Below are 22,795 nucleotides of genomic sequence, written 5' to 3' on the forward strand. Positions count from 1 at the left end.
TAAATAAGAATACAATGACAACACACGATACTAGTGTTACTACCCTGTAGCGTACTGGCCAAATGTAAAAGGCTGTATTTATAATGGCTCCAGCCCTCATTCTTTAAATATTCATCTTTGGGGACTCAGAGAGGTAATTACATTAAGAGGCAAGCAAAGAAAAGAGATTGTAATTGGGGCTGTAACTCCACCCTCCTTCACTCCTCCCTACACCCCTCTCCTCAGCCCTCTTCTCCAAGGTCAGTTTGTTTAATTTGGACTTGGATTTCACTGGGAATTAGTTTCACATTCTTCTTACTCACTGTGTCAAATGAGTATGAGCAGCCATAGGCTTTCATCTCTATAACATGCCTGCCCATGCTTTTGGAGGCTGATGTCACCATAGCAGTTAACCCACATGCCTGGTACGTAACATACACCCAAATAGTATTTGTTGAATTGCATTGAATTTACAGGAATTAAGGAGACAGGATTTTGGATTCATTTTCATCTCTGAGATATATGACCTTGGATTAGCCACGCCCCCTTCTCCAGGTCTCCATTTCTCACTTGTAAAAACAGAGATTTCTCAGGATTCTTCTAGCTTAGCTATAGCATAGTGGGCAGAGATCTGAACTGGGAGTCAGTAAACCAGGGTTGGGGGCCCAGATATGCCACTAACTTGTGCTAAAAAAGTTGCTTTCCCTCTCTGTGCCTCAGTTTTCTCATTTGTGTTATGCGATGATTTCTACATATCCAACTGCCACTCTGCATTCCTGAATTTCTAGGTATTTTATTTAAGGCCCTTTGAGGGTTCAAGGTCAAGACCTTTAAACAGTATCTACCATAATAGGAAAAAAAAGATGTGCTTCCTTCTATCTTGATGTGGCCACATTTTACTAGAGGCTTCTGGAATCTTGCTGGATAAAATCTCCCATAATGACTCACAGCAATAATGATCATTAATATTGCATATAATCACTAAAATAAGTAGCATCATATTACTCTCAACTAAAATGGTATGTTTCAGCTGAGAGTCTGCTGATGCTTTAGCATGACAAGTTAAGGGAAAGAAGGACTGCTATTGGAGTCACTCCCTTAAATCTTCTTCCATGCATTTTTAACTTAAATGAGAAGGTGAGAGAAGGTTTTTGATATAGTATTAGATTTTGCTTCACAGGAGGTTGAGCGTGTAGTGAGCCATGGTCATACCACTGCATTCCAGCATGGCTGACAGAGTAAGGCCCTCTCTCCAAAAAAAGAAAAAAAAAAGAAAAAAAGAAAAAGCTGTGTGCAGCTTCAGTGCCAGGTTCTGTTACTTTAGAGCTGTGTGACTGTGGGCAAAGCGACACAACCTCTCTGTGTGTCTTCAGTCTACTCATCTGTGAATGCTTCTTTGCACATTTCACAGGGTTGTTACAAAGATCACCTAAGATAGTAGATGCAAAAACGTGTTGTAAACTGTTAAGCTCTCTACAAACACAAGGCATTGCCGTTATGGTAATAAAAATCAAATGGCACATCAATATTTCACAAGCAAGGACTGGGACAGATTATGTGTGAAGTATTCCCATCTAATGGGGTTTTATAACTACACACTCCCTCTTCTTATTACTAACTTCTTAATAATCTCTTTGCAAAGCTTGTCTTCAAACTCCCTTTGTCTTCCCCGTCTTTTCTTCTTAACATCTCCTCTCTCACACAGCTATTTATTACTGAACTCTGGGTGGCATTTGGGGAGACAGTTGATTAGAAAAATATACACATATATATTTTGTACAGAGACATAAACAAAATGTAGCCAGGGCCCCTCAATTCTGAGCCAAGATATTAAAAAATATACATCTTTGTGGTCTGTCGGAGCTGCTTATATTAGCAATACTTAGTCTGAAATTAGGTTTAACAACACTGTACCTACATGTAGCCTCAGATATGTTCACATGTGGCATTAATGTGGAAAGAAAACAAATGAAGTATGCTCAGATGCATTTTCATTTTTTAAAATCTTAAAAAAAGAAAGGGTTTTACAAAGCCTTTTGGAGTCTCTCTTGGCTAAAAAGGAAATCCTTTTGCCATTAACTGCTCCTGCAGAGAGAGCCTGCTAGCTGCAAGATCATGATGAGGGTAAGCATTAATTAAATCTAACTGCTAGAGAATAATTATGTACACATATCCGTCAGGGCAGGTTGTCACTATCCAGTAACAAAGTTGGATACAAACTCCATCAGCAGAACTGTCAGGCAGCTGTTAAAAGGATATAAATGTGTCCCAAAAGGATCATTTCATTTAGGGGGGGAAAAATTGGATTGCAAAGGATTAATGAGGCGAGGGGTTTGTGTTTTCAATTGGATGTAAAATGCAAACTGAGTAAGTTGTGATATCATCATTTAACCTTAATGCCTAGCTACATTGGGATTTTTATCACTTGGTGGGGGCAACTAGACTTTGTATATCAAACCAGCATTTTTCTATCATGGAACGAAATTAAAGGTTAGTTTTTTTAAAGTTAAGTTGCATAAAAGTTTACAACAAAATCATAAAACCTAATTTTCACAGATGGCATATTCTTAATAATAATTAGGTCAGAAAATGAATATGAATCCCACCAGAGTAATTAGGATATTCAGTAAAGGACCCTTTTTGTTGCTGCCTTCATTTCTGCCAAGTTTCAGTCTAAGCTTGAGGCCTCTGTATGTGCAGAGACCCCACACAAGCAATGTGAATGCAAGTCTTGGAGGTATGCACCGCTGATAGACACAGTAACAATGTATGAGAAAGGACAGGAGCCCTGGAAACAGACAGTTCTACATTTATATCCAAGCTGCACCGCGGACTGGCTGTGCATGTTTGGGCAACTTACTTCATATCTCTGAACATCCATTTCTTTTACAAAGTAAGGGCTAGAGAAAGGTTGTTACAGTTATACATGTGAAACTCGTTACTCTTAAAAGAGTAAATAACACGCAAGAAATGGCCAGTAATTGTGGTTTTCTATCAGATATATGTCCCAAATTAGAAAGGGGAATATAAACACAAATCATGACACTAGCTTTGAGATTCATTCCTACTAAAATTTCATCTTTGTTGGAGGAATTAAAGAGAGTGAGTATATCCAGCTGAGGCAAAACAGTAGGATGCCTAACTGGTTTCCCTGAAGCCTTGGTAGACAACTTGAATGGTTAGCACAAGTCATTTTACTCCAATGCAATTTTTACAATCTGTAATCATTGTACTCGAATGCTTGAGTGAGTGACTGATTGACTGTTTGCTTCTTTCTCCAAACTTTGAGCTATATAGAGCTGAGGACCTCATATATCTAGACTTCCATTTCAGTCCCAGGACTGAGCATAGTGTCTTATACTTGGTAGACACCCAGCTGAAAGAATAATGGAAGTGAGGTTGGAGGCCCGGGTAGGTACTTAAGCTTAGGCAGAAGGCATAGGAGGGGCTAGAATTGGGGAAACAGTAATTAGCCATGGCCGCCCTAAAGAGCCATTTGGAAAGGTCCCTTCCTATGGCAGGATAATTGCTCTGACCTGGACTTGTATAGTTCTGCTGGGACCACAGATGCCAATCTAAGAATGAGGCCTGAGAGTCTGTCAGAGATCTTAGCCATTCTGGGTTGGTATCATTATCAGTATAATTACCTACTCTCGAATTCTCAAGATCTTGCAGAGTTATTTCTATGTAGTCCTGCCTGAAAGCAAGATGACTTCTTCGGGACCTTTCTCCATGTTACATTCTGTGAAGACTGCTCTGCAACACTCCACTGAAGGAGAGCTCATGAACCTTTCTCAGCCAACACTCTTGGTAAGGTAGCAAGGCTGACACAGATACAGGAAGAGGTTAGGCGTTACGGCTGCTCCCTACAAATCTTTATAACTAGATTATACATAGGTAATTTGGAGAGGGTTCTTTCTCTCTACAGAAAATACTCTCTTCTCTCCACAGAAAACACCCTGCCAGTGGCTTTATTTCAATGGTTTTGTAATTGCCCAATGGGCTCATCTTGTCCATTGCCTAGAAAAGCCAATGCACTGAGAACAGCACATTTTTACAAGAGAGTTTAATTAATGCAGAGCCAGTTAAATGGAAGACTGGAGTTTCATTACTCAAATCATAGTCTCCCTGTGATTTCAGAAGGTAGGGTTTTTTTAAGGATAGTTTGGTGAGCAGGGTGTTAGGGTATAAGGAACTCTGATTGATTGGGTCAGGGAGGAAATCATAGGGAGTAAAAGCTGTCTTCTTGCATTGAGTCAGTTCCTGGGTGGGGGCCCCAAGACCAGGTAAGCCAATGTACTGGTCTGTGTGGCACCAGCTAGTTCATAAGAATGCGGGGTCTGAAAAATTCTTTGAACACTAATCTTGGGTTTTATGACAGTGATGTTATTTGTAAGGGCAATTGGGGAGGTTAGGAATCTTGTGGCCTCTGACTGCATGACACGAGAGCCATAATTTCTAATGCTGTGGCTAACGTGTTAATCTTACAAAGGAGGTCTGATCCCCAAGCAAGGAGTAGGTTTGTATCAGAAAGGGGGTGCTGTCACCTTTGTTTCAAAGTTAAGCTATAAACTAAATTCCTCCAAGTTAGCTTGGTCCATGCCTAGGGATGAACAAGGGAAGCCTATTAGTCAATTTCCAGGCTGCTGATAAAGACATACCTGAAACCGGGAAGTTTACAAAAGAAAGAGATTTACTTGGACTTACAGTTCCACTTGTCTGGAGAAGCCTTACAATCATGGTGGGAGGCAAGGAGGAGGAAGTCCCATCTTACGTGGATGGAGGCAGGCAAAGAGAGAATGAGGAAGACGCAAAAGTGGAAACCCCTGATAAAGCCATCAGATCTCATAAAACTTATTCACTACCATGAGAACAGTATGAAGGAAACTGACCCTCTATGGGGGAGGTTAGGAATCTTGTGGCCTCTGAGTGCATCTCCCACTGGGTCCCTCCCACAAACATGTGGGAACTATGGGAGTACAATTCAAGATGACATTTGGATGGGAACACAGCGCCAAACCACATCAGGCAGCTGGGAGGTCAGAAGCAAGATAGAATTGGTTAGGTCAGATTTCTTTCATTGTCATAATATTTGTAAAGGTAATTTCAGCTTGAAGCAGAAATATGAGATATATGGATTGAAGGCAAATACCACTTCTTTGCATTGATGGTGACCATTTTCTGGAAGTGTTCTTTAACCATAGCCTCTGCCATACCCACTTCCTCCCTCCGTTCCTCAAAAAACAAACAAAAACATAAAATTTGCACATGAATTGCTTCTCCCTATATCTACCCCTTGATCTAGCATAAACAACTTCCAGACAGATAAAAATTAAACTACATCTAGTCCTAAATGTTGCAAAGAGTCATCATTGAAAATAAAATTTCAAGAAATGGCCAAAGCCAGAAAACTGAGGTTATAAGATGTTAAGACCCATAAACAGAAATTTCTCTCTTCTTAAGAAAATTTCTTAACCTCTAATTTTTGAGGGCAGAATTTTCTATATGTTCATTTTATTATATTTTTAATAATGTAGTTAAATTTTTCTATATTATTAGTAGTAGTAATTTCTCTACTTGGTCTAATAGAAAAATTTCTGTAAAAAGTCTCTTACTTTGACTATGTATTAATCTACATGTCACCATACTTCTCTCAGTTTTTTCTTTAAAGATTTTGAAACCATGTTTTTCCTATATTTAAGTACAAATTTCATTTCTCTCCCAGTAAATGGGTTTTTAAAAATTTTTTTGATCAATTAATAATATTCTCTATTCCTAAGGATTTTTACTTGCTCTTTTTTATTGTTGTAAACTTAATTTTGCCATATAATTCTATTTCTTTATAAGCCTTCATTTGATTAGTATTTGCATAATATATATTTTTCATTTCCTGTTCCCTACTGTCAAACTTTGTGTCCTTATGCTTTAGAATGATCTCTGCAAAGAGTATATAACCGAAATTTATTTAATATAACCTATCACTGGGCCAGGTGTGGTGGCGCATGCCTATAATCCCAGCAATTTGGGAGGCCAAGGTGAGCAGATCCCTTGAGCTCAGGAGTTCAAGACTAGCCTGGGCAGCATGGTGAAACCCTATCTCCACCAAAAATACAAAAAATTTAGCCGGGCATAGTGGCATGCACCTGTAGTCCAGGCTACTCAGGAGGCTGCAGTGGGAGGACTGCTTGAGCCCAGGCGGTTGAGGCTGCAGTGAGCTGAAGTGACACCACTGCACTCCAGCCTGGGTGACAGTAAGACTGTATCTCAACAACAGAAATAAAAATAAAAATCATAACTCTTAATGTGCACATTACATTTACTGTAATTTCTGATGCTTTGTGGTTTATCCCTATCACTTTATCTTTCACTTTTTCCTTGCTCAGGCGTCCCCTCTGCTTATAGCCCACCCCACCTGACCCCCAACCTGGAGTCATCATGACACCAGCTTCTGAACTCATAGCTTGGCTTTGCAATTCTTACAGCTTACGTCTGATTCTTTAAGCCCAAGGGGCTTTCTTTCTTTACTTTTGGGATGAATCTGAATTTTTTAAAAGTGTATTTTGTCCAACATCTATTTTGTGTGTGTATGAAACAGGAAGAAGGCTCACAGTAGCTTTCTCAGCCATACTGTTGAAAGTTTACTACATGACTTGGCTGCTTTTTTTCCATGGAGGAACAGGAGCTTTTGTTACATCTGCACACACACACACACACACACACACACACACACACACAGACATACACACATGCACACACAAAACTATTGAAGCCCCATATATAAATGTAGAATACAACCTTGATAAAAGAGCCCTATTCAGCCACAGCTCCTCGGCCTCTTCTCCCTGAACACCTATTTGCAGCATGCTTGAAAACATCTGCTAATGGCCCAGGCAGTCTACCTTGTATCCTCACTATGTTTAATCATGTCTATCTCAATCATGGGAAAATGTAAAGCTTCTCTTTGTAATATTCTAATTTATTTGTACCGTTGATTGCGGTTGAATTAGAAAAGAGTCGAAGTTGTCAACCTTTAACTATGTGTTTTGTTAAATTTCACCAACAGTCAGTCCTAGTGCAGGTAATAGGGTCTATGTGAACCAAACCTAAAATCTTAAGTCCAACAACACACTGAATGAACACTCCTACCAAACTCTAAGCCAAGGGAAACCTGAAAAACTGAATTTCTCATTGTGATGAAAAGAGCAGTCAGACATGCCTCATTAGACTCCCTTTCTTTTGGAGTTTAGGCACAACTGACCAGCATTAATATTAAAATGGAGATCAAAAGACTAACAAAATAGACTCTGTAGCAATAAGACACCAAATTCCAACCTGACTCTGGTGTAGTAACATATGACAGATAGCAGACTCTGAAGGAAATCAAAATATTTTATCCCAAAATATATTTCCCTGGCATATTTTGAAATGGCCCTGCAAAACCATCTTTTGTGGGGATAATTTGCATCTGTAGAGAATCTCCTTCCCTTTCTAGGTCTTTCTGCAAATCCCGGAGAAATTAAATGAGAGTCTGATACTTTTAAGGTCTTAAAAATATATTTATCATATTCTCTCTAAGGCTACTACCTGGAGGCTTCATCTACATAACAAGAACCTTGGGGTCCATAACCCCCCACCCCCTGCCGCCATTATCTTAACTTAAGCATTTACTTCAAGTCTTTAGATAAAACTTAACCAATTGCCAATCAGAAAATCTCTGAATCCACCTATGATCTGTAAGTATCTCTGAACGAATGTATACCTTACATGTATTGATTTGGCTTTGCCTGTAACTTCTGTCTCTGTAAAATGTGTTAAACCAAACTGTACTCTGGGGAACACTTTCTCAAGAACCCTTGCGACTACCATGGTCCACGGTCACTTACAGTGGCTTAAACCTCTTTGAATATTTTATCATTCTGGCTTTTTTTTTAATATCTACATGATTTTATATGTTCAAATGGCTTATGCTATTTATATAGCCAATGATTTCACAAATCAGAAGACTTGAATTCCATTCCTGGATCTGCTAGTTTCTCTGTGTGACATCAGTGAGTCTCCACTTCCATCATTTCCACATAGACAAGCAGGTTGGATCAGACAATAAAGCAGAATGATGATGTATACCTTTTGGGCTCAATCCTCATAAAACCTTGCAGCTCCTACTTCTGCTGTTTTTGGATCCCCCAAGCATGTGAACCAGGCTGGGATAGCTGACTAGCCACTATCCCAGTGTATGAGAGGTCAGCTGACCATACCCTACCCAGACCAGAACCAACCACCCAGAGCCAAGCCCAAATGTTTTTCTTGAATTAAGTGCTAAATAAATGGTTACTATTTTAGTTCATTATGTTTCAAGTTGTTTTATTACACAACAATGCTAATGTAGCATTATTACCATTGTACTGAAAGAAATATTGTAGAGTTGTGTCCCTAGGCCCCACCAAGATCTGGTCCAGAGCCTTCTGCTAAGGCTGCTTTCAGTTGCCTCTCCAACCTCCAGGCCAGAGAGAATTGACTGAGAGCCCCCTGACATATTTCAGACGGACAAGAAAAACCACTGCCTGAAGGAAACATACACTTTCAGGAACACAAACTTCTCTGAAAGACACATCAGGGAAGATTTATGGAGGCAGTCGTGTGTTCTGACTGCTGATAAGCTTTCCTATGTCTCAGTGCAATACAACCTGTGAATCAATGGCTAGTGGTGGTGCTGTCCCTGGCTGCACCTCTTAGAAGGGACCCGAGGTCAGCATACAGAAAGCCAGAGTTCTAGAGAAAAGGTTCCCTAATCAAAGATACATGTCATTTCTTACCGTTTACGATGTCAGGGCTCCAATTCCAGGATGCAGCTAATCTATAGCATGCTTTAAAGAAGCATTTCCATAAGTATTCTAGCATATTCTCATAACAGCCCTGGAAAAAAGAATGGCAGATATCCTCACATCCCCAGATACTGGGGATAAAATCCTGAGGATGTTAAGCACTTTCCCTGAGGATCTTCCCTGAGGATCCATTGCACTTAGGGCAGGGTTGGGGTTTAAACCAGAGGGTTCTGACTCCAAATTCTGAACTTCTCAGTGAAGAACAATGTTTCTCAATTATATGTATCATCAAAGACTATTTGAGTTGGAGGAGACCTATGAAAATTATCTAGCCCATCACCTTTGCTTTCCAAATTAACAACAACAAAGATTTATTAGGTGCTTTCCATGTTTTGTACAGCCTGCTGAGCACTTTACATACATTAACTAATTCCCTCAACCTCCCGATGAGGTAGCTGATTGTATGATTGGTAGATTAGGTAATGGATATTTGATGCATAAGTCATTTCCCAAAGTTGAGCAAGACAGTGGCAGAGCTGGGATGCGATTCCACATCTGTTTGACTCCAGACCCTGAGTACACTGCCACAATGCCATATAGACTTTTAGATGGGGACACTGAGGCCTACAGAGTGGAAGGTCTTGTCCAGGATCATGAAGTCAGTTTGCTTAACTGTCCACTAACTCACCAACTATTAATTGAGCATCTGTTATTTGTCAGGAAGCAGGCTAGCCAATGGGAACATAGACACGACCTAGACATAGTTGTGCACTTGAAATTAATGAAGGGAGAAGGCAAGAAGTGAGTATAAATTACTCGAATAAAAGATAGTAAATGACAAATATCTCAGAAAAGATAGTGAAAATATTGTCAAAGTTTGGAGGAAGTAAGCTTGACTTTCACTTGGAAAAAATTTGAAAATCCTTCACGAAGAAAATGGCTTAAAGGTCTGGTTTTGAAAGAAGAGTAGACTTTGCATATTGCCAGTGGGAAAGAGGAAGGAACTCAAGCTACAGAAAGAGCATTGAGGTGGAGGTAAGAGGAGTTATTTCATCAGAGACTCAGGGCTGGTCTTCAGGTAGTTGTGTCTACCCAGTTCTCCTTGCAACCCCTATAACTATCTCATGGTTTAAGTGGAACCTAATTTTAATGATGCAATGTCAAAACTTCCTTTGGCAAAAGGGGCTGTAAGCCTAAACCCCACCCAAAAATCCTTGGTGGGAAAGGAAGCCTGCTAAGAAGGATAAAGGGCGGGGAAGCAAAAATGAGGACCAAAGAAACAAAGAAAGATCAGTCCTGGGGCTGCCTGTTCAGTATTTAAGCAGAGCAACAACGCATTAAGGCAACTAATTTAAAGTCGCTAATATTTCTATTTTCTTCCAACTAATTGAATAATTCATAGCCAGTTACTAATGAAAGTGACACACACACACACACACACACACACACACACACACACATATGTATAAACACAGAACATAGAGTGGAAGTTCTTGTCCAAGATCATAAAGCCATGATCTTATATATGTATATATGTAATTATAATTACATATGTATAAACACAGAACACTGGCTTATATATAAACAAAAGCCTGTGTTCCAGGGACAGTGTCCTGCAGCAGAAGCACATCAAAGCTTATCTATCAGGAAGGATAAAAGATAATTATACACGTATATGTATGTATAAACATAGAACAAAGGCTTATGTTTATGTATATATGTATGTTTATGTATGTTTACGTATATATGTATGTTTGTGTGTGTATATGTATATATGTATATATACACATGTATATGTATACATATATACCCCTTATATATACATATATACATATACACGTATATATATACATGTATATATATACACATATATATATACATGTATATATATACACATATATGTGTGTGTGTGTGTATATATATATATATATGTAAACATAAGTCTGTGTCTGTTTTCCAGAGACAGTGTCCCACAGTAAAAGCAAATCGAAGCTTATCTACCAGGAAGGATAAAAGATAATTATACACACACACACACACACACACACACACACACACACACACGCATAAACATAGAACACAGGCTTATGTTTACATATATATGTATGCTTATATGTGTGTGTGTATGTATGTTTATGTGTGTGTGTGTGTGTGTGTGTATGTGTTTGTAAACATAAGCTTGTGTTTCAGGGACGGTGTCACAAAGTAGAAGGAAATCAAAGCTTACCTATCAGGAAGGATAAAGGAGTCGGAATTTGCTTCTCCTACCAAGTGTGGGATGCTGTTGGAAAATGTGTGAGCAAAATCCAGGGTCTGATTTTGATGGAAGATTTTGTGGCTTCCCATCTTCCCACTGGCACCTGCCTTGATCACATTTTTCCCCAGATGGTCCCCTTACGCCCTGCACAGCTTCACCCCCATGTGTATTTGCATGTTTTTCTTTCTTCTACCAACAATGTCTTCCTAAACTTTCTCTTTAGTTAATGTGTTATTTAGGATTACCTGCTCTGGGAAGCCTTCTTTAATTATTCTCCCAGTTTAGTAAACACTCCAAGTCACCCCACAACACCTTCATGTATCCATTGTGATGCAGATATGTAATCCCTTGCTTCCTTCAATAAATGGTGAAGGGCTGATGGGCCAAGATCTAGGTGGCATATCCTATAAATATGCGGCCAACTAGAAACATTGAGTGGATGCCTTAAAAAATGCACAGAGCACTGTCCAGTGACATAACACTGTGGGCTCCTGAGGACACGGGACTGGCTCCCGGGGTTACTTAAAAGCTGAGGGGGCCATGCTGATTCATTCTTAGCTCAGAGAGGGAGACATCTCACCTTCTAGGACCTCATAGCTCCTGAATGACCTAACAGCAGCACTGATGACACAGAAACATTGCCAATATAAGAGAAACTGCACGTACTTCCTTCTAGGATCTAGACTAGGCAGGTATAATTTCACAGCTCAAAGATCTTAGTCGTGGTAGCTAAGAGTAGAGCTGAAGTCATCTGAGAATTTAAATGTGGGCTCTGAATTCATAGCTTCACTATGTACTAGTTGTGTAAACTTAGACAAGTGACTGAATCTGCGTAAGCTTGAGTTTCCCCCTTTGTTGAATGGGGATAATTATAGTACTTACCTTATGGATTATCAGGAGCTTTTAAATGAGATAACGTGTGTGATGGGCACAGTGCCTAGAATGCACCAAATGCTCAACAGGTGTTAGGTTGCACTGCATCCCATTAACCCTTTGCATTCTGTGAGCTCCCAGCGACCTCCCTTTAGCTATTTACCCATCTTCACCTATTCATTCATTTATTCATATATTCTCCCATTAAACCAATTACCACCCCATGCCAGGTCCTGTTAGGGATTCATTCTACAGAGAGATATAAATCACTGTTCTTTCCATCATGGGATTGTGAGAGCTGAAGAAGCTGACAGATGCATTTACGACGAACTGCAATGAGGGCTGTGATAAGAAACAGTACTGGGGCTATGAGTGCTCAGAGAAAAGAGTGGCTCACTCAGCTGTGGTGGGGTCTGAGAAAATGCTTCACAGAGAAGACTCTGAGGCTGGATTTTTAAGATAAGCAGCAATTTTTTGCCTGGAGAGAAAGGGTGTGGAGGAGGAAAGGCCGTTTCAGGAAGAATATGATCACTACTCTGACCTAGAAAGCAAGGCATGCTGGGAGAAGGGAGAAGTGGCCCATGTGCTAGAGGTTGTAGGACATAGTGGCTTGGGGCTCAGGAGTAGACAGCGGCAGGGTGCAGCCCAGACTAGGTGGCAGCCTTGTGTAGCAAGTAAGGGCAACTTTTAATCCATTAAACAATAAGCCCTTCATCCTATTGGTTCTTGCTTCTAAAACAGAGTAAATGTATCTCTATAAGGTAATAATACTGACAAAAATAAGACGAATAATCATAGCGTGATAAGAATAATAAACACAATAATAGAGTACATATGTTCAGTATGCAGATTTTGTCTGACTCTGTGCTAAATGCTTTGCTGACATTATCTTATTCCATCCTGTGGAAATCCTTTGAAGATAGTAGCACTCTCATCCCCTTATAATCAGCTAAATCATGGTTCTTCTTCTTGAGACATCGATGTGATATGAGGAGCTGAGCAAATGTTAAATTAATTAACTGACAAATACTGTAACATAACAAACTAAAATAAACATGTATGTGTTATGAAATAAAATGGCATGATTTTTTAAAAGATGAGCCTGAAATGTGTGGGCTTCATGACAGGTGTATTTTGAGCATAGCTGCAGACCCTTTGGGGGTAAATTCATTTTCACCTGCCTTTAAGAAGACTTCACTTCAAAAGCTCAAGAAGCCCCCATTGCAAGTGAAAGAAAATCAGGACAGTGTTCTAGGTTGCGGAGGAACATGGCCAAATTGAGTGTGTTTTCAAATGATCACCCAGCTGCTGGGGTGGAGCATGCATTCATGGGTGACAAGGCTGCTGCAGGAATCTGGATGAGAGATAATGGGACCTCAATCAAGTTAGAGGCAATGGCTCAGGAAGGAGGAGATGGATTTATGAGACTCTGCAGGCCAATGGGCAGCCCTTGGATGGCAGTGACTGTACTAGCTATTCCTGAATTGAGGGTTGAATATGGGACAGACACTGGGCTAAGCATCTCTAGGGTATTAATTCACAACTTACATGTGATGTTGCTATTATTAGCACTATTTACAGAAGGAAAATAGAGCTCTTATTCATTTGCTTAAGAGCATATAGTAGCCAATGGTGGAATTAAATTTCAAATACAAAGTCCTGCTTTCAAAAACCACTACCTAAATTAAATGAACCTATGGAAGTTCTGTACATCCAAAGAAATCCTTCTCTGCTTTATTTAAATGCCACCCTCCTTTATACTGCCCATGAGATGCTGGGAATGCCTCCTTAATAGCAGCCTCACAAAACCCCATCACTAACATGAAGTCGGCAGTTCAAACTTCCACTAGCTTTCCTCTGTTTGGCTAAGAATGATGCAATTCAGCATCTACCAGGCCTCTCAGGAGGAAGCCATAGCTACAAAAACACCTTGGAGCTGCTTTTAGCTATGTGGTCAATTCCAGACACTGGTTCTCGGCTGGAAACCAGTGGGCACCATGATCTGGGCGTGAGGCCCAGTGAAGCAGAAAGAGGGCAGGTACTCCCAATCTGGACCAGACAGCCCACGGCCACTTCAGTGGCAGGGGAAGGCAGAAACAGTGAAAGACAGAGGATTCAGATCATCATATTTGGGATTTTGGAGGCTATTTCTCAAATTGTGTTCCCACAGATGCTTCAGTTCCATAAGACGTTAATAAATGATCCAGAGGGGGAAATAACAGTTTGAAGTCAACGTAGTGTCAACACATCAAGTTAAACAAAGCAGCCAAGCTTTCTGTACTGCAGGACTTCTCAGAGTTTTTAATAGACTAAGATTCATCCAAGAATCTTCAAGAGAAAGAGGGAGGCTGGAGAATTTCCAAACCTTTTTTTTTTTTTTTTTAATCATGAAATTCCTTTGCCCAAGAAAATCTTGATGGGCTGTCTTGAGTAAGTTTGGAAGTATAGGACTGACATACACTGTCCTTACTCTTCTCCTGCAGAAATTGTATCCCATGGTAGCAGTAAAATCGCAAGCACACTGTGATTAAGCTGTTTTGGAAATTGCTTTAATAGCATCCACTTGAGCACATTTACTGTGCTACTTGTCAGTGAGTTTGTCTGAGGGAGAAACAGAATTATCTGGACTTTGGTACCAGGAGGCTTTGGTTTATCACAGATTCCTCTTGCACCATCAATATGAAGGTTATAAAGCTAAGCCATTTTCCAGTGATCTTTGATGGTAACACACTCACTTACTCAACAAATATTTATTAAGCCATTTCTATGTATTAGGTTTATATATATGAAGCTTATATTTTAAGAGAGGAAGACAGTAGACAAGCAAAAATTTTTAAAAATTTGTCTGAACTACTATTATGGAAGAAGTTAAAAAAATGTGATATAAGAGATAGTAGCAGGTTGGGGACTGAAAGGAGCAAAACTGCAGGTTGGGTAGTCATGGAAGATGGTTTTGAGGAGCTGACATTTGAAAGGCGAGAAGGGGCTGACTGGGAGAGCAGCTGGGAGAAAGAAAGAGGCATGGCAAGGAGAAGGAAGAACAAGTTCTCAGATGCTAAAGAAGGAACCGATTGCCGTGTTCGTGAAACATGAAGGAAGCCAGTTTGGCTGGTGCACAAGGAAGTGGAGAGCAAACGATGTTCAAAAAGGGGACAGGAGCCAGAGCCAGATCCGCAAGCCAAGGTGCAGAATTTGGATCATATTCTAAGAATAACAGAAAACTGTCAAAGGAGTTTGAGCAGGGGAGGGGCTTTATCTGGTTTATCTTTCTAAAAGGTCGCCTTGGCAGTTTTGAGGAGACTGAATGCAAGGACGGTCGAGTAGTAAGGAGCAGTTAATAAATGGCAGTGGGCATGATGGTGAGAAAGAAAGGAAGGGCAGATATGGAAGAGATCCAAATGAACTTCTTCATACATAGTTCTCTGAGACCACATCTAACTTGTAAATTAAAATAACTTAAAACAGATTTTTATTAATTATCTGACTATGAAGTTTTTCTCTAAGAGGGGAAACATTTTAATAAGTGTCAAGTTTTATACAAAAATACTTCCTATGTGACATTGTTTATCATGATGAAATATTAGAAGCAGCCCAGATGCCTAATAGAAGGGGCTTAGTTTAAAAAATTATGGTGCAAAAAAATATTTTTGAAAAATTCATTGACATAAAAATGGTTAGAATGTGATGTTAAAAAATGAACTCAGGTTGGTAATGAAGGGGGGAATGGTTATAGACTTGGAGTCAAGAATGTTTATGGAGCATATATGTGTGGAGAGGACTTAGGAGGGGAATTCCTGGTGAATGATAAAAAAGTAAAGATGAATTCATAAAGCTGTGTGAAATTTCAAGTAGCCCTAAATGCCTCACCCAGAACAAACATAAGATTACATTTATTCATTTCCGGAAACATGCTGTCTGAACTTTGCAAGGTGGTCTACATTCAACCTTTCATCAGGTCTTCTAAACAATCTTCTGATGTAGGGCTTGGCATGCTCATTTTACAGGAGAGGAAACTGAGGCTCAGGGAGAACCAATGACACTTCCAAAGTCAAGCAAGTTAAAACTGACTTGGGCTGGGATTAGCACTCAGACCTCTCTGGCGTTAAGGTGACTGCTCTCTATCACTACACCAGGGTTTAAACCTGGGGTTTCCCATGTGAGTTCCAAAAATGAATTCTATCATTTTCTTCTGCCTCAACTTATGACCTCACAGCTTAACATGCGGTTGGGTTTTTTACAGGATTGAAGATGTTACAATATTAAGAATTAGACATCCTCTCAACAGATAGCAATCATCTACTCTGTGTCATACACTGATTTAGGTCAGAAATGTAAAAATGATTTAAACAATAAGACACTTCCTAACTTTAAAGAACTCTCTTTCTAGCTAAGGAAAGAGCCGAGCAAGAGAAAATTATATCAAACAAAAATGAAACTACTGCTTAATACATATATAAAGAAAAGCTGGGGGGATTCAGAATGAGTCGTGACTGTGACAATCAACGATGTCTTCAAAGATATGTGCCATGCATGTTAAGCTTGAAAAGACATGTAGAATTTCACTTGTGTATTAGGTTGGTGCAAAAGTAATAGCACCAACATAATAGGACACAGTGGTTAAGTTAAAAGGTTTGAGACTCAGACTGCTGGGTTCTCCCTGGTCCCACCACTTACTAGAATGTCCCCTCAGACAGATTACAACAGCTGTTTGTGCCTTAGTGAAATTATCTGTAAAATGGGAATTACCACTCTACGTGCTTCATACAGATGCTGTGAGGATCAAATGAGATAAGATGTATATATTATTTAACCTGCTTCTTGGAATAAGTTAAGTGTCAATTAAGTGACAACTATTACTCTTAGGGACCAGACAGGGGGTTTCATGCAGAGACAATGGCAAGGGAAAGAGCAATGAAGACAGAGCACATCAATCTAGGAAAGACAGTGGAGACCAGAGCTCTGTGTGGCTTTGAGTGTCATGTTCATAAGCCTAAATATGTCTGAAGATGCTAAATAAGCACTGAAGCTGTGGGAAAGGGGGGATGACCTGATCAGAGCCAAGTTACAGGAAATGGAGAAGCAAGAGGCAAGAGGAGGGGTGACCAGCTGGAGACTGCTAAGTAGACAGAAAAAAAAATGATTTGGAAATTAGGCAGTGACAAGTTGGTTTCTTTCATAAACAAAGTCACACAGATGGCAGAAGAAGAAGGAATGAGAAGGAGAGGGAGGAAGAGAAGTAGGAGGAGACAAAGATGAAGTAGGAGGAGACAAAGATGAAGAAGGATGAGGTGAAGATGAAGATGGAGAAGAACAATAACAACAACAAACAAGAGAAAGGAAAGGAGGAAAGAGGAAAAGGAGCAGGAAGAAAATATCTGCTTTTAACAAATGCTGGGTTAGGTACTGTGCTGAGATATTCTTGCAACCCTGTGAGACAGGAGTGTCTTGGAGAAGTAGAATGTTTTGCCCTGAGGGGCACAGCTAGGTAGCAGCAGAAACAAAATTTGAATTAATTCTCTGTAATGTACAATACCCCACTTGGTCATTCTGTTATTCAGCCTACTAAAAAGTGGGCTCAGACCTCTGTTTCTGGCTCCCAGCCTGAGGCTGTCTTCTACTAGAATGCTCTGCCACTTTGCACTCTCCAGACAAGTGACAATTTAAAGAACATCTACTCTGCACGGGTCATTGTGCTATATGCTTTCCATATATAGTTACTAATCTATCACTCTAAAATTTGATGATCCATTCTCATTCTCAGGTGAGGCACCTGGGGCTCAAGAGAGGTTACCTCGGGGTGTAGGGGGCACAGGTCTGCAGCCTCCAAGAGGATTTATCAGGGAGAGAGTCACACAAGTTCTATGAGCACAGGGAAGCAAGGGCAGAAGGCACAGATCTCCCTGGCCTCTTTGGAATCAGGGGAAAGCCTTCTGACTTCCCGGCCAGATGTGCCAGGAGGGCCTACCTCGAGACTTGCTCCTCCGCTTCCTCTTCCCTGCCGATGCGCTGCGCAGGGCTGGCTGCAGCTGACCGATCTCGATGGGCGTGTTAGCGCGGAAACTCTCCTTGAACTTCTGCATCAGGGACTCCACTGTCTCCTGAGTCGCCTCAGCTGCTGCTATAAGGTAGCAACAGGGCTGAGGTTAGGGCTTGAGCCCACCCTCAGCCCCTAGAGGACTAGACCTGGCCACTCTAATTTCTTTAAACTCCCTCCCTGACCCATTGAAGATATAGAATCACATGCTTTCAGTCTAACCACATAATTACATACTTATGTATTCAACATTTATCATGTTCCAGGTACTGCTCTAGTCTCTTGAGACTAGAAGGCTTGGTAGTGAAATATGAGACACAATTCATTATTCAAGTAATTCTTAGTTCCGTAGGAGACATATCCAGACAATTCTAACATTGTGCAATGTTTTTGTGATAGAAGAGTACACAATTCCAGAGGATCACTGAAATGGGTCATCTCACCCATCTGAGAATCAAGGTAGCCTTGCAGAAGAAGTCAATATTTAGGATGAGACCTTAAGAATGAGTAGGTGTTAGTAAAGAAAGCAGGATCAGGGTGAAATTGGACAGACCAGAGAAGACAGCGTCCTGGATGGACGGAGAAGCATGTATGATGATCTGAAGCCAGAAGAAGAACGGCTGCTTGAGCTATGGAAAGTAATTCACGGTCGTTGCGAGGGAGCTTGCAAAGAGGAGGCTTATAGGACAGGAGGCTGGAGTGAGAAGGACATCTAGTAAGCCACAATTAGGAGTTTAAATTTTATCCTGATGGAAAAGGTTTTAAATAGGAAATTGACATGTTCAAATTAAGTCACTTGGAAAACAATCACTAACGAAAGTATGGAGAATGCAAATGGAGGCAGGAATGGAGGCCAGAGCTGAGGCTTTGGAAGTAGCCAGCCAAAGGCAATGGTGGTCTGACCCAGGGCTATGGCAGTGAAGGTAACACAATGTCTTATGAGACACAGCCACAGTACTGTGGATATGTCAATCAATTAGCACCACATCTCCATTTTATTGAGGGGATGTTGAGGCCACAAAAAACAATATATGACTTGCTCCAAGATAGGAAGTGGCAGAGTCAAGCCTTCTAACCCCTTGTCCAATGTTCCATTTGCAACAATACTTCCAATGATCTGTTAGTAGCCATATTTCCAAAAAGTTTCAAAATTGAAACTGGTAGAAAGTTCAGTAAATGGAGAAAGTAAGGTCAGAAGGGCAGAGAGGAAAAGTTAGAAGATAAGAGGAAAAAAATAACAGAAAAGTTTGAGAAGGAAGGATAGAGGCAACATAAAAGGCAAGGAGAGAAAACCAAAAAGAAGAAAAGAAAAATTGCTGAATAGCCTCAGTGCCTTTGTTCTGAGAAATTCCCAAAGACAGCCCCGGCTTTGAAATCTTCAAACTCAGCCCTCCCTCCATCTATGTCTCCAGAGGCTCAGAAATTTCTTCTTCAGTTTGAGCTACCTGCTGTCTGATGCCAAGAGATGGGATGTGCCAATGATTTCCGTTTCTTTGAAGGGGCTTCATCAGACTAGACAAAGAAGGCTCCTAAACATCCCAGCACCCATTTCTAAGGAGCTCCTGTTTTCCCAGGAAAGCTTATCAGCTTAGACAGATGTGTCTGCAGAGTGAGTCAGACCTAGAGGGTTGGTTCTGATGTTGGGTTCTGTGAGAAGTCCCACCTTGACGGTGACAGGGAAAATGTGTGATGACTAAGGAAAAAAGACAATTGACAATACAAATGCACCATGTGGTGGCCTTAAAGCTTCCTCACCTGCCTCTCTTGCTGTCTCTCTCCACAGATATCTCAATTAGATGTACTTGCAGATGAACCAGGAGGATCCCAGACATGGGTTCCCTTCTCTAAGCCTGGGATGAAGAATGCTTCAGCTATAGCTTACGGTATAATTTCAAAAAGCAATGTCAGGCTCAATTTTGATTCCTTAAACCCAGAGAGAAAAGTGTTTTGCCCAAAATTGTAATAGGTAGGCTATATTTTGGTCAAAAGTCCAGATTAATCCACAGTTTGGAATCCTCAAAGGTAGTGACCCACACAGATTCTGTCAATATTAATTCATTCATTTCTTCATTTATTCATTGATTCATTCAACAGGATTTACAGAAAAAAAAATTTACATACCTATGTTGAGAACCAAAGACATAGCTTAGCTTCGGCTGCATAATAAAATATCATAACCTGGTTGTCTTAAACAACAGACATTTATCTTTCTCACAGTTCTGAAGGCTATAAGTCCAACATCAGGGTGCCATGGTTTTGGTGAGATTTCTCTTCCTAGTTAAAGATGGCCACCCTCTCCTCCCTGTGTCCTCACAAGGCCAGGGAACAGGGAAAGAGACAGAGAGAGAGAGAGAAAAAACTCTTCCTTCCTCTTTTTATAAGGCCAAAGTTCAATCAGATCAGGGCCCCTTCTCATTTAATCTTAATTACCTCCCAAAGCTCCTATCTCCAGTCACAATCGGCCACAGATCAAATTGTGTTTCCACCTTCCCCAATTTATATGTTGGAGCCCTAACTCCCAGTGTGACTGCATTTGGAGGTGAGGCTTTTAGCAGGTAATTAAGGTTAGATGAGGTCATAAGAGTGGGATCCCAATCTGATAAGATAGGTGGTCTTACAAAAAGGGTAAGAAAGAAAGACCCCACTCTCTTTCTATGTACATGCACTGAGGGAAGGCTGTGAGAGGCGGCATCTGCAGGCCAGGAAGATGGCCCTCACCTGAACTCGAACATGCTGGCACCTTCATCTTGACTTTTCACTCTCCAGAACTATGAGAAAATGAATTTTTCTTGTTTAAGGCACCCAGTCTACAGGTAGAGCTTCCTTAATCCGAAAATCTGAAATCTCAAATGCTCCAAAATCTGAAACCTTTTGAGCATGGACATGATGCTTGAAGGTTATTCTCTAAGTCAACCTTGTCCAATCCACAGCCCATGGGCCACATGCAGCCCAACACAAATTCACAAACTTTCTTAAAACATTATCATTTTGTTTTCTTAAAACAAAAACATTTGATTCTTTTGTTTTTTTGTGTGTGTTTGTTTTTTAGCTCATCAGCTAATGTTAATGTCAGTGTATTTTATGTGTGGCCCATTTTTCTTCTAAGGTGGCCCAGGGAAACCAAAAGATCGGACACCCCGATCCAAGGAAATGTTTTTGGAAGCATTTACAAAAATTTTCTTTATAGTTTTGGTGGGTACATGGAAGGTGTATATATTTATGGAGTACAAGAGACACTTTGATATAGGCATGCAATGTGAAATAGGCACATCATGGAGAATGGGGTATCCATCCCTTCACACATTTATTATTTGAATTTCAAACAAACCAATTATACTCTTTAAGTTATTTAAAATATGCAGTGAGGCTATTATTGACTATAGTCACCCTGTTGTGGTATCAAATAGTAGGTCTTATTTAATATTTCTAACTATGGTCATTTTTTTTAACCATTAACCATCCCCACCTGCCCCATAGCCTCTCCATAGGAACACTTTGGATTTTGGATTAGGGATGTCCACTGGTATGTAAAATGCAAATATTCCAAAAATTAAAAAAAAAAATGAAAACCAAAAACACTCCTGGTCTCAAGTATTTTGGATGAGGGATACTCAGCCTGTATTTTGTTATAGTAGTCTGAGCAGACTAAAACACAGTCAGACTGGTGGTTAGGGCTTCAATACGATAATTCGGTGGGAAGGGGGACACAAACATTCAGTCCATAATGAGGTAAAGTGGTGAAAAAACACACGATTTCCTCTAAATCCTTGCCATATAGATAAGAAGATCAATATTAATTAATAATTGACATCTCAGTGTAAAATTTACAAGTGATATGTTCTTTAAAGGAGAGATGAGGGATGACATGAAAGGCTATATTAGAACACTATGAGCTAGTCTAGGAAAATCACGGAAATTTGCTCCAATGAAGTGAGCAGTGCAGCTAAGTATAGTTACAGTATAGCTAATCGGGTGGAGAGGAAGTAGCAGGGATTAGGAGGAGTGAAGTGAGGACAGCAAAAGAGACAGAGGAAACAGTCTACACAGAGACCTCCTGGGGAGAAAGAATATGGAAGGGGCTACAATCTGCAACTGGGGCTGAATCACTGAAAGCAGGCAATGTGAGATAAGGCTGGAGAAAAAAAAAATTGAAAGCCCTAATCCTCACGCTAACCTTGAGGCTTTGTTAAGAATGGGATGCTAAAGGTTAGAGTGGACGTGATGTGATCAGATTTTCATTTAGCAGGAAGGCTGCTGATTGCTCTGGTAGAAAAGAGAAAAAATGTATTGCAGAAGGACAGGAATGAAAGTGAGAAGACCAACTAGGAAGACAATGCCATCGCAAAGAAATCCTAGTGTGTGATGGTGGCAGCCTGGAATAGGGTCGCTGTGGTGGAGACAGACAGTGGATAGAGTAGTAGAGAGAATATACACAAGTAGCCGAGTACTACAGACACAGAAGTGGGCAAATTTGAAAGTTATAGGTAAAACATGCTCAGAAGGTAGAGACTAATTGATAAGGGAAAAGGAGGGATTGGATGACTCCTGGTCTCCTGGTTTGCACAGATATGGACTGATGGTTCCTCAGTGAGAGGAGGAACATTGTAACAGACGACATTCGAGAGGAGTGAACACGAGTTTTGTTGTTGTTTTATGAGACGGAGTCTCACTCTCTCGCCCAGGCTGGAGGACAGTGATGTGATCTCAGCTCACTGTGACCTCCGCCTCCTGCGTTCAAGGGATTCTCGTACCCTAGGCTCCGGAGTAGGTGGGATTAGGCACACACCATCATGCCTATAGTCTCTCTCTCTCCCTCCCTCTCCCTCTCCC

General features: G+C 40.5%; 1 protein-coding gene across 4 annotated transcripts in view; it reads right to left on the minus strand.

Annotated features, from left to right (window-relative positions):
• ASTN2 (astrotactin 2) overlaps nt 1–22,795 on the minus strand; it is a 950,477-nt gene that overhangs the window by 656,136 nt on the left and 271,546 nt on the right. For 3 of the 4 annotated variants that reach the window (XM_017504317.2, XM_017504316.2, XM_017504319.1), the window contains one exon: nt 17,897–18,049. The exons of the other annotated variant lie outside the window; for it this stretch is intronic. In XM_017504317.2, the coding sequence (XP_017359806.1) occupies nt 17,897–18,049 (153 nt within the window). The remainder of the gene's footprint in view (nt 1–17,896; nt 18,050–22,795) is intronic. 4 annotated transcript variants of the gene reach the window in all.

This window comes from Cebus imitator, unplaced genomic scaffold (assembly GCF_001604975.1).
Source record: "Cebus imitator isolate Cc_AM_T3 unplaced genomic scaffold, Cebus_imitator-1.0 Scaffold320, whole genome shotgun sequence".
In the NCBI taxonomy this organism is placed as follows: domain Eukaryota; kingdom Metazoa; phylum Chordata; class Mammalia; order Primates; family Cebidae; genus Cebus; species Cebus imitator.